The sequence below is a fragment of the Sycon ciliatum genome, unplaced genomic scaffold (genome assembly GCF_964019385.1).
Source record: "Sycon ciliatum unplaced genomic scaffold, ocSycCili1.1 SCAFFOLD_2394, whole genome shotgun sequence".
NCBI lineage: Eukaryota > Metazoa > Porifera > Calcarea > Leucosolenida > Sycettidae > Sycon > Sycon ciliatum.
The window spans coordinates 866-14000 of NW_027044533.1; the positions used below are offsets into that span (position 1 = coordinate 866).

A 13135-nucleotide genomic window follows, 5' to 3' on the forward strand; every position below is an offset into this window, starting at 1 on the left:
GGAAGGAGTTCGCACCATGTCTCCAAAGGCCTAGAGCGGACGTCTTCGCAGCAATATTTTTCGTCCTGCGCATTCAGGCCGCCGAGGCGACAACGTTTAGGGTGCCGTTCCAGTTGCAGAAGGCATTCATCGATCATCAATGGCACTTTGCGGTACGGGTGCAGGGCCTGCTGGAGAGCCGGGTCAGCCGGGTCACGCGCCCGGCTGGGGAACTGCACGACCTGGCTGAACAGATAACACCGGGTCCAGTCTGACCCGGCTGAAAAATGTCTCAAACTGACAATGGATTCCTAAAATACCGGTATTTTACGACTCGCGGACCCCATCTGTTGGAAATCTAGCGCAACTGTACACACTACAGTCAAGCGACAGAAACTCGGCTAGGGTCAACTGGGGTCAACTGGTTCGAGCGCGGCGAGCCAGCGACGAGCAGGAAGTCAGGACATTCAAAGTCGATGGGGCAGGCAGTCAGAAGCGTAACTAGTTACTTTGGCTATAGCTTTTGACACAGTTGCAAGTTTTCAGCCGACTGGTGATTTGGACGATGGAGACCGCAGCGAAGAGAAAAAGAACTCATGCTTTCCAAAACTCTTGGAAGAAAGGTCGACCCTGGCTGAAGCTTGTGAAGACGGCGATGCGGAACTCGCTGTCGACGAGGAATCTGGAGATGATCATGGCAATCAAGCTCGACGTTCCTGCCGTCGCCGACTTCAATTACGACAAGGCTGCATGGCATTCTGAGGTGACTCGGCACAGTACGACTGCAACGTCAACCTCTTCTGAAGGGCGGGACCTGGCCCGCACACCCAGAGCAGCAACGCCAGCAGCATCAGCAGCAACAACAGCGCCATCAGCAACAGCAGCGCCAGCAGCAGCTGCAGCGCCAGCAGCACCAGCAGCAGGAGCAGCAGCAGCAGCAGCAGTTGCAACTCCACCAGTTCTCCAGTTTGCTGAAGCGTTTCAGCAGATGGTGCAGCAGATGCCAGTCGGCTTGGCCATGCAGGTGATGCAGTGGCAGCCAGCAGCCACTCCACAAGGTGCTGCAGCCCCCCCCCCCCCCACCCCCAGTGCTCTATTATGTGAACATGTTCGTCCTGCTACTAGCACTACTTGTATAATATTATAAATTAGAGAACAGAATTCCTTTTTTTCAAATTGTTAAATCAGAATCCAATGGAACTGCTTTGCATTCTTCACGTAATGTCGTTTACCTTCTACGTTTGCGGACTTTGATAGTTCGCCTTGTTCTCTAAAATTTCCGATTTCCGGTAATAAATTCGCCTTTCTGTTTTCCTGCGTTTTGAGCAGGCTTTTTGTTTGTTTTTCTGTCGGATGATATGACACGGCTCGATCCGGCTGGCCTGCATGCGCCAGGTACACTCTGACCGGGCTGTGTTGAATGTCTAGAGCACGCCCTGGGGTGTACCGGAAGGAGTTCCCACAATGTTGTTGTTTTTTATTTGAATTCGCAATACCAAACGGGCAATAAGCCCAATTACATGGAAGCGAATAAAAGAATGCTAAGAATGAGGCATTGGGGTGGATATTATTTCAAGTGGAAATACTGGTCCCGGGAGGTACTACAAATAGGTACAATGAAAATCTGAAAAGGCCATGGTACTGTCGTTTACCATGCTGGAAGCAGCTACATGTACATGTAGAAGGAAAAACAAGAAGAAAGACGTTTTATCTCATGTATTGGACAAACAGAGCTAACAGGAAAAGACCGTTCGTTACATGCCTATACATGCTGTCCGTGTGTGTGTGGGGGGGGGGGGGGGTGCGTGTCACTGTTTCTCTTCTTTAACCCTTTGTCCTTTTGCCCAAAATGTATGTGAGGGGTACCTGCTTCAACAAATTCACTCACCATACCCAAGCAGTTGATATTTTGTATGTACACTTTATGTTTTCCTGAAAGCTTATGATAATTGTGAACTAAAAATGCAGTTTGGGTTGCATTCCTGAGGTGGGCGTGGCTAAACAAGAGTAGCAAAAATGATTTTTCGGCAAAAATCGGCAAAAAATAAAAGTTCAAGTTCTTTCCTATGTATAATAATGTGCAATTGGTACAAGTATGACCTGGAGTAGCACCCCTGGCATGTTGGGCAAACACTGCCACGATATTTAGAGATTCTCATGAAACCTGTGGAAGCAGTTCCGGTTTGGGACCAGGCAGAATGGACGGGGGTTGCCTTGGCGATTCTTGCACACTGTGCACACCCAGGAGGACTTGAAGCGTGTCTCTCCAGGCTCAGTGCACACTGTGCAGTCCCTCCTGGCTTCAATGCACACAGGTAGATGAGGTAGAGTTGGAGGTGGAGGTGGTGCACTGGGCTTTCCAAACAGCGGCACAGATGCGTCGTCTGGAATATCGCACAGCTGCCGAATGACGTTCAGTCGGAACTGCAGCTGATGATACTTCGGTACACAAGTTATGCGTCCTGGATTCTTGGCCACCCATTCTTTGAATAGGATGTATGAGTTGATGACGGCCACATCGATGAAGTCATAGAATATCGATTTCCAATATCTCTTCGTCTTGCGGAGAACACGGAATGTTGAGGCCAATTGGTCGAAGACGTCTACGCCACCCATCGCAGTATTATAATCCTCAATCAGCTGTGGCTTTCTGATAACTATCTCTTGTGCTTGACCCTGTTGTTTTACTATTCGGTGTACTTCTAGTCTATCTGTTGCAGAATGCATCGTTGAGATTACTGTTACTGCTCGTTTGTCCATCCACTGCTGCTGTACAAGCCGGCCATCACGGACATAGCGCATGTCTCCTCGTGCGGCACGACGCATAAAGACCTTGACATCACGGAGCTCATGGGAGAAGCCACGACGATTGGTCTGACAGGTTCCTGCTGCCCGAGTGCCTAGGTTATCGCTCAAGTCATTGTACAAATTCGGGGATGTATAAAAATTGTCAGTAAAGAGAAAATAGCCTTGATCAGTGTATGGATGCATAAGCTCTGTGACAGTATTGTGTGCTAAATTGTGCTCTATTTGACCAGTTGTAGATCTACCTGTATATATTTTGAAATTGCAAAGATAATCAGACTTACTGTCGCATAATGCAAACACCTTGACACCAAAACGTACCGGTTTGTTTTTTATATATTGTTTGAATCCAAAACGGGCTTTACTCTTCACCATGCGTTCGTCAATTGCAACTTTGCGGCCGGGTTGATAAAATTCCGCACACTTCTCCTGCATATGGTTATTCAACTGCCTCACCTTTCGTAGCTTGTCGGTTTCGTCTTCCGCTGTTGAATCCACCACTTTGAGAAAGGACTGCAGTGCGTAAAATCGCTTACATGTGCGGATCATCATCCGTGCCCAAGAGCCGTGGAACAAGGTCGCCTTACTCCAGTAGTGTGCGGCGTGCGGCATTTTGCAGATGCCCATGTAGATGATGAGAGAGATGAATCTGTACATCTCATTCGGATCTGTCTCTCTCCATGATCCATCTTGCTGTGCATACGATTTTCTCTGCAAGATGTGGCTGGCAGCATAGTCATTTGTGTACTGCACAATGAATGTTACAAGGGACAAGTTTAAAAATAATTTGAAAAAATCAGCTTCCTTCTTTGGTTGGAAATCGTTTGGGAGATGAATTCCAGGTGCACGTGCAGGACGAAATTCTGGGAGCTCCGGACACTGGTCATCGTCGCTCCACGACTTTGGAGCGTTGGCCAGAGGAGCGCCAGTGGCGACAGGCTCAACATTTCGGCCCTGAGCGGCTACTCTCCTTGCTCTGCGCGGCTGTCGACCACGAGTTTGACGGCGCGCAGGTGACGGAGATCTGGACCTCTCTGGGATCGGACTGCGCTCCCGGTCCACGTGCTGCGGCACTCTAGCTGGCCCTGCTGCTCCACGACGGGTACGACGCGGCGGTGGTACAGTCTCCTCGCCACTCGAGTGCTGTTCTGCCGATCGTGCACTCAAATTAGTGTTGTCGACATCTCCGGCAATTGGGTCGACAGTTCCGACATCAGAGTCCGCGTCGTCATCAAAATCAGAATCAGCACCTTCAACTAGGGCTTCGTCCAGTTCGTCCTCTTCATCAGAGGACATAGGGTTGTCGCTCGAGTCACTCCAGCTATCCTCAAACAAACGTTCAAGCGCTTCATCTGCGTCAAGCGACCTGCGTGCTGCCATGTCGGAAGTTACGGCGCAAGCAAACTTCGACTTTGATTTCCGGAATTTTTTCAAATGGCAACTAGCCCCAGCGACCCGTGTGTCATCTTCTATACATAGCATAGGCTGTGTGCACGTGAATTTTCATGTGGATCGGGTGATCCGCGTAGCTTCCAGGTCGCTTTGAACATGCGTGGGTTGAACCGTACACCTGTGTACGGTTCAAGTATGGGCGAAAGGACAAAGGGTTAAAAACGTTTATGGCCTGAGAGTGTACGGGTACACGGCTGCTGCGAAATCGCCCAAGGCTTTGCAGGAACGTACACGGGCTGGCAGAGTGTTCCACAGCGCAGGTCCACGGAAGAACGGTCGGCGAGTGCCTGTATTCGTCCTGGCCAGCGGGAGAATGAGCCCGGCGTTGGCTTGATGTCGAGTTGGGGCCGTGGTTGCGGGCGTCAGCTGCTTTGAAAGCGCTGTACTACATTGGCCGTTCAGGCCGCGCCAGATGAGATCGAGGAGTCGGTGGTGTTGTGTCTCCTCGATTTTGCGGAGGGATATGCTCTCCCTTTGGTGGCTTACTGAAGATGTGGGCGGTAGGCTGAACACAGCGCGGATGGCACGGTTCTGAAGACGTTGGAGTTTCCCTAGAGCAAAAGCTGAGAGGGACGTGCTATAGGCCACACTTCCATATAATAGGTCGGGCATCACAAGATTCACAACGGATTTTAGGTATTGGACCCTGGCCTTCTGGGAAAGGAATCGCCGGGCTCGCCACAATGCTCCGACTTTCCTGTTCACCTTCCCTGTAACATCGTGGATATGGTGGTCCCAGGTCAGTTGCTCGATGATGGTTAAACCCAAGTACTTGGCCGCAGTACAAGCAGGATGGCAATTTACAGCGATATTGGTTTGCGCATCCCTCGGCTCCCACAGATTTTTTTTTCGATAGTGAGGAAAATGTTATCAACTCCAAAGCACGAAAAAGGCCAAAAACTAAACCAAGAACATATGCAATAACATGTTATTTATAAAGACAGGACAAGTGAATAATTAGTCAGTCCATTGTTCATGATGATCTCCGCCGGTTACGTCGGCAAGCGAGCCTCCGCCACTGCCAAAGCAGCGTGGGCTCCGCAGGAGGGTGCAAATTTCAAACCAAAATTTAAACGCCTACAACCGCGAATGCACACGATACAGGATTTCAGAAGGCTGAAGGAAATCCTGCATCTAACAAATGCCATAACATGAGAGTAATGCTCACCCCTCTTCTCCGCCAACAGATGAGCAATTCGTTTGTACAGTGCTGCACAGATGGACAGAACTTGACTTTTGCGTTCATTCAATATCAGGCCGCGGTTTTCGAGCCAGTCGGCCAGCGCAGTGACGGATGACGAGAGTCCCAGTGAAATAGTTGCCGTGTTGGAACCACTTTGGTATAGTGCAACATCGTCAGCAAATTGTATACTAGGGGTCGGGTGAGGCAATTTACAGCGATATTGGTTTGCGCATCCCTCCCACAGATGGACAGAACTTGACTTTTGCGTTCATTCAATATCAGGCCGCGGTTTTCGAGCCAGTCGGCCAGCGCAGTGACGGATGACGAGAGTCCCAGTGAAATAGTTGCCGTGTTGGAACCACTTTGGTATAGTGCAATATCGTCAGCAAATTGTATACTAGGGGTCGGGTGAGCTACTGCAGCTACCGCTCGGGTGTATAATTATTATTGAATAAGATGGGCCCCAATACAGATCCTTGGGGTACTCCACTTGTGCATACTGTGATGTTGCTCAGTTCGCTACCGATGCGGACTTGTTGTGTCCGGTTTGTAAGGTAGCTAACGAGCCATTTCATCACCGTACCGCCAACTCCAATTTCAAAGCAGTCCTGGATCATAATTGCATGCCGCACTTTGTCGAAGGCCTTCGACATGTCAAGGAAGCACACTCCAGAGGAGTCCTTCTTGTCTCGAGCCATTTGCAGCTGATCAACCAGTCAGGATTTTCTTCTCATTATTTCGCACCAAGTTATTATTTGTGGTATTCTCTAGCTTCTGTTTGTTTTGCAGTTGTTCTTGTGCAACCCCCCCCCCCCCTCACACACATTTTTCGATGCCTAGTTGCAACGCTGACGCCGAGACCTCTGGTCGGTTGAGTTGCTCCCAGCACATCAGCACGTCGTCCCTACATCCCCTATGTTTTGTCCTTTTCCTCGTTTCTTTTTGTTCTCCACCTGTTTTCCAGTAGGGCTGTGTCAATAGTAAAAAAATAAATAAATAAATAAAAAAAAGGCTAATGCATCACCCGTCGAGTGCTGCCGCAATATCTCCAAAGGCCTAGAGCGGACGTCTTTGCAGCAAAAGGGCTTGAAAGTGCTACGTCACTCCATAGCAATGGCATAGCAACAATTTGAAAAATTTAGGGGTGAAAGTTGGCACTGAGATCCCGAGTTCGAGTACTCTGATTTTCTCCGATCGAATTTTCGAGTATTCGAGTATTCTTCATCTCCTAAAAATTGCACACTAAGGGCCTTTAACTCACATGATACAACCCTGATTGGACCGAGCAGCAGTCATTTTTCTCGGGTATATTGGTTCGTGGGTCATTTGGGCTCTCTACCTGTGAACAAATGTTCACCGCACAGTCTGCACCTCAATATCTGCCGACTGCTGCTCTGAAACTGCAGATTTCTGTGATAAATGCATTCACCATGTATGAACGAGTACTCTGATTTACATGTATTCCGAGTACGATTTTTTTGAAAAAACCGAGCGAGTACTCGGTTTCACCCCTAGAAAAATTCGAAAACTGGATCCACCTGGATCCAGTTTTTGTATGGATCCAAGCACATTTCAAGCGGTCTCACTCACAGCAAGGTGATGTTGCCAGTGAAACTGACTGATTTGGCTAGTGGGGGCGGGGTGACAACTGGTGGCGAAGTAAAAGTTGCACCTGCATACGACATGAGTGGGTTGCTATTAGTGTTGAAACGATCTCACCGGATACTCGTTAGCTCGCTCGCCAGAAACTCGGCTCGTTTGTGCGGCCAGCTCGTTTGCACTAACGAACACCGTACTCCGTACACATGGCAGTACATGTCGACCGGGGAGTCGTAAATATTTTTACGACTCCCTGGTCGATCGAGAGTCCAGTCCCGCGCAAAGTGAAAATCACTCGCAGTTACAGGTGACTGTATGCCTGCACGACACTAAGACTTGAGTTGTTTCAGTTGTCGTTGCAGCTTTGGTGGACTCTACTGATGTCTTGTTCCGCATCTGCTGACCTGTCGCAGGATATGCTTCGGTCACCTCTCCATTCGAGTGAAAGTTACGCTCAGTCGTTTGGAAGTTTTCTCCCGCGATGCAGCGAAGACCAGGGCTACTTGCAACCTTTGCAAAACGGTCTATTCTTACAAAGGCTAATCGACGACGGCACTGAAAAGACATCTCGACACCAAACAGCAGTCCGAAGTGAAGCAGCAGCAACCCCAAATACCGGCGGTGATAGTTCATGTAATTTGAACCAGCTGAAAAAAATCGAACTCAGAAAAAATATTCAAAAAAATAATCATATTTGCCACATCAATGAAACCAAGAGACCATATGGACTCTTGATGAAACTCGTTAGCTCGCTCGATAGCTTGCTCGTTAGTGGAACTGATCGCTCGTTTGTTATAGATACGCTCGTTTCAACACTAGTTGCTATGCACCCACATACTGAGGCAATAGCAAAGTCACACCTTAGTGGATCCAAAATAGAAATCTGATGTCAATTTACTACTCCCAGGCCGTTTTTGACGTCATCACTTTCAAGCCCTATTCTTTTCGCCCTGCGCATTCAGTCCGCCGACGCGACAGCGTTTACAGGGCCATTCCAGGTGCAGAAGACAATAGCAATAAAAACTGCTTTATGGCAGTTTTCTAAAAAAAGTTATTGTGTTCTAGTCCATGGACCCCGTCTAAAAAGTAAGAAATTAACGAAATGTGATAGCCGAAAATTAAAATTTCACACAAAACCTCACAATAATCACAACACTTGAAATGCTGCTTTCAACACTAAACTTGTACTGCACCAACAATTGGCAACATGCATGCATAGGAAAGAGGATCACGAGGGGAAAAGGTCTTCTACGAGTACATGTAGCTTTTCATTCTGTGTGTGATTATTGTGAGGTTTTGTGTGAAATTATAATTTTCGGCTATCACATTTCGTTAATTTCTTACTTTTTAGACGGGGTCCATGGACTAGAACACAATAACTTTTTTTAGAAAACTGCCATAAATACGAAGTAGTGGTTGCGACTTCGGCGATGATTTGTAAGAAAGGGTTTGCTCCCCACACCGGAGCTCGCGCTATTCCGCCGACTTTACTTGACACTTGACTGACTCACGACTGCCATCCAGAGCACACGAGAAGTCCATCGAACCTTCGACTCGGCAAACCTGCAAGAAAGCACCACTCCCTGCTCAATACACAGTGTTTCGGGGAATTCACCCCTCATCAGTTGAGCTTGAGTAGGCTGAGGAAGATTGTTTATCGCGCTGGAAGCGGAGCGTCTCTGTAAGTTTGTATCCCTGGTGATGTTTGTACCTGGAGAGCACTATATAAGTGGTGCTCTTCAGGCACAATCTTCCTCAGCCTACTCAAGCTCAACTGATGAGGGGTGAATTCCCCGAAACACTGTGTATTGAGCAGGGAGTGGTGCTTTCTTGCAGGTTTGCCGAGTCGAAGGTTCGATGGACTTCTCGTGTGCTCTGGATGGCAGTCGTGAGTCAGTCAAGTGTCAAGTAAAGTCGGCGGAATAGCGCGAGCTCCGGTGTGGGGAGCAAACCCTTTCTAACTGCCATAAAGCAGTTTTTATTGCTATAATTTCTTTTGTTTTTTCTGTCACCATGTACCAATCAATGGAATGCCCTACCGTAATGTCGCGTGCATAAGCCGGATTTGTGAGCCTGTCTCGTGTAGAAGCATGAAATCTGCAACAGCTTTTCGCGTACAAGCCTGTCGCATGCATAAGCCGGGCCAGTACACGAGACGCGCCACGTGTCGCGTGCGTAAGCCGGGCTACTACGCAAGACTGGTGAGCGCGCCTTTTACATGTTCATGTTTGCATGGTATATGGTACCGTACACTTGCACACGTGGAAAACGTGGGAAGATGCGGAAATCAACACCAGCTGCGCTCGACGGCCATGCAGCACTCTTCAAGCTTCAAACTTACCTTTCCCATGGCATTTTCCGTCTTGTCCCTTGGCAAGTTGCTTGTTTGAAGTTGTTTCGGCGCTTGGTTTTGACGTCCAAAAGTCAGCAGTTTGCGCATACAAGCCTGGTCATTGAGTGGTGCTTGTCAAATAAGCCTGTCTCGTGTATAAGCCTGTCTTGTGTACAAGCCTGACTCCATCACCGGCTTATAGGCATATAAGCCCCGGCTAATGCACGTGACATTACGGTATATCAATATGTAAATGATGGCCTTCATGTTCACATCATATCAATACCGTATTATACGCATTGATGTGCAAGCCTTTTCTTGCAGAAAATGGCACTAGCATAATGCAATTGCATGTTCTTCTGCGGGGAAACATGACATGCGAGTAGTGGTCTGGTGGTGGTGATACTTTTTTCATACGGAGGTCATTCTGTGCATGTTGCAGCTTGCTGTTGCAGAATTTCATGACTGTCATAAAATTGTCTTGCTTTCAGATATTTCAGATTTCCCCACCCTCGATCAGATTTATTTGAGAAATGTAGCCAGGTGCGTGTCGCAGATGTTTTTGTTGATTCTGTGTTTATAATGGTGTATAATCATGGGTTATCGTGATAAGGTCATCCTGCATCATATTGCACTGAAATGGTAATCCTGTTGATGTCGACACAACTTTTGGAAGTAGTTCAATGACTTTAAACTGTTAGTCCACGATTTTCTAGAACAACACAGCAAAGGAGGAACAATAAACATGTATTAAAATGTAAACAAATACATTGCTGAGTCCGACACCTCGTTCCAACAACTACACTGATCCTGAGGATAAAAGGGGCAAGGCTATGGTTGCAGGTACTGAGAGATAAACAAGGCACTCCACAATAATAAAATCTTACACATCTTTTGGTGAGTATGAATGATATCCAGTCGAACCTCTTTAGGACGAACACCAAGGGACCGATGGTATTTATTCTGTGAGTTTGTCTTAACCTATTTTATAACCAGTGAATACAATTATTTCTCCAATAGACATACGAATAGATTTCTTCTACAGCGAAAGATTCTAAGCCACACTGACTCATCTCGTATGAAACAAATGAGTCACTAGAGAGGTTCTGCAAAACGAAAATGCGTACAAACTTTCGCCTACGTCATGAAGTGCGAAACTTCGCACGAACTTTCGCAACTTTGGACGCGAAACTTGCAGGGAACGCGAAATGAACTGTCGTAGGAAATTTCGTGAGATCAGGTCATGGCGTACGTGCACTTGGCCCGCGCAAACTACGAAAATGTGCAGAACGCAAAGTTCGTGCAAAAATTCATACACGCTTTCGCAAGGACTGTCGCGAAGCTTCGTTCGAATTTTCGTTTCGCAAGGACTGTCGCGAAGCTTTGTTCGAATTTTCGTTTCGCAGAACCTCTCTACTGAACCTTTCTTTAGGCCCTCTTCAGACTAGGTACAAAACAGCCTATAAGTCACATTTACATAGAAGTTTCCAAGACAACAACAAGAATCTGGCGGGAAGCCTAAAAAGCTGCCCAATCCTTTCAGGCAGGGTGCCAACCCTTGTACAAGGCAACTTTCCTGCATTTATCGTGCTTTCACCAGGCTGTTGTACGAACTTTGTACCCGGGTACGACTGTCCGCTGCTTTCACACATCCCAGGCCCCTTGCGCAATTTCGTAGGGTCAAAGGTTGCCTGTATATTGCATGTGAAATGTGTAGTCTGAATGCAGGCATGGGAAAATGTTGCCTTTTAGGTTTTATGTGATTTTGTACTGGGTTTTCTATGTACGTAGTCTGATGAGGGCCTAGCAACATGACGGCAACTGAAACAGCAACAGAGAAAGTACGGTACATGTACTCCACATTCTTGCAGGTACTACAAACAGATTGCAGTTCGTAATTCTTGCTTTGGCGGCACGAAACTGTATTTGGGGCAGTGCAATCTCGGTGGTACTCACAAATCAAAACGCCCAGACTCTGGAGATTCTCCCCGATATGCGAATTTATTTTGCAAACTCGGTCAATGGGTCCTTGAACCTTTCCCTCCAGATTGGGAACTGCCAACGATAGTATGCCACTGACCAGTGCATTACTTGTAACGTACTTATGTACAATGAATATGAGTATTTCGACAACACATCTAACATAAGCCTTGCCGTCAAGAAGGTGAACTCGCGTTCTTCGCACACTGTAGACAAGGGCAAAGAGATAAAAATGGATCCAAATCCGAATAAGATCAGCACACGTTTCCGTAAAATTAAATGAAATTGTGAGCATAACAAGCAAATGAATCGAAGGAAACCGGTCAACTCAGAGATCACCTGTCATCGAGTATTCCGTAAAAGGAGGCCTCGGTAGCGGAAAAGCTAAACTTAGAAAAGAGATCCTGTCAGCTTTTCCATATGTATTGCATTCCACCCAAAATCAGCACACTTTTCGTAAATGAAAGAGTCAACACAAGCAAATGAATCAAAGGGAACTGGTCAACTCACCTGTCATTGAGTAATATTCCGCGAAAGGAGGTCGCAGCAGCGCCGAAACGAAATAAGCCAGGCCAGGAGACGAAATATCCGAAACAGCTCATGCAAGAAGCAGTTCCAAAGAAGGAAGTTCCTCGTGCATGCACATCCGAAAAGGCAACAATAAAAAGTCTGCAATACACACGCATGCGGCCAGCCGGCGCGATGGTAGGAGCCATGGAGTAGCTCCCTGGTCCAGGGCCAGGTACCGAGCATCTTACGTAGAAACTTACGTAGCTACGTAGACAACGTGTCTGAATAGCGGTGTCGTTAAGTAGCGCCATGTGAACACAATAATAGAAAAGCTGACAGGATCGCTTTTCTAAATCCATGAATGGCACTTTGAAGTACGGGATACGGAAAGGGGCGTCTTCGTTCGACTTCGTCGACTTCGGTAGCTCTAAATAAAGCCAAACAACAACAACTGTAGTTCTCCTTCCCGTCACGTCACGCGACATCGGCGTTTACCGAGTGGCATTGGCGCAAAGCAGACCGCTGACGGGGTCACGTGTCAAAAAAGTATCAACAACGTGTCGACCAAGTGTATAGCGGTACACTCAGCGGTACACTAATTCTCGTGCCATTCTCGTGTCAAAAAACTGGAACATCGAGTACCAGTATGGAAAGGCTTCGGACAGGAAGCCTTTCCAATGTACAAGATCTACGTCATGTTGGTGGTTGACAGCATGTAATTACGTACATGTACATGTAATTGTAACAAAGTGGGGCCAACAATAAAAATGTTTCAACAAAACAAGGTTTATCCATGACATAATTGTACATGTACCATTTACTGCACTGTAGGGTTTTCCGGGTGATTACTGTTAATTAGTGGCCGTCGTGAGTTCCCATCGCCCGGGCCTTCGGGAAGGGACATGAAAATTTACTTTACTTTTTACTATACTTGTACATGTACATGGTATACATGAAAGTCGTGATTTACGATGACATCATGTCTGTGCAGCTAATAATTAATAGCAAGAGTAGATAAACGTTTATCTACTCTTGTTAATAGTGATCAAGGAATTATTTGCTTGCCCCCTCCACCCCCCCCCCCCCCTTTGGAGTAACGAGGGTCTGAGCCGGGACACACCCGGCACAGCCCATACGATACGGTTTATACATGTATGGTCGAAAGACCGATACCCTACTAAATCACAACTTCCGTGTTCTAGTCGTTTCTTCGTTCTCTCTGCATGCAACTTTGTTATCTTTCTTGTTCTTATTTTTTTGTCTCGAGCCGGGTTTGTGTTCTTTGTAGAAAAATC

The 13135-nt window shown here is 47.2% G+C and overlaps 1 protein-coding gene across 1 annotated transcript; it reads left to right on the plus strand.

Annotated features, from left to right (window-relative positions):
- Positions 1-634: 634 nt before the first annotated feature.
- LOC135830395 (homeobox protein Hox-A13-like) lies at positions 635-1385 on the plus strand. The gene is made up of 2 exons (XM_065342652.1): positions 635-1037; positions 1309-1385. Exons 1-2 carry the CDS (start codon positions 635-637, stop codon positions 1383-1385), a joined length of 480 nt encoding a protein of 159 aa, XP_065198724.1.
- Positions 1386-13135: the final 11750 nt, after the last annotated feature.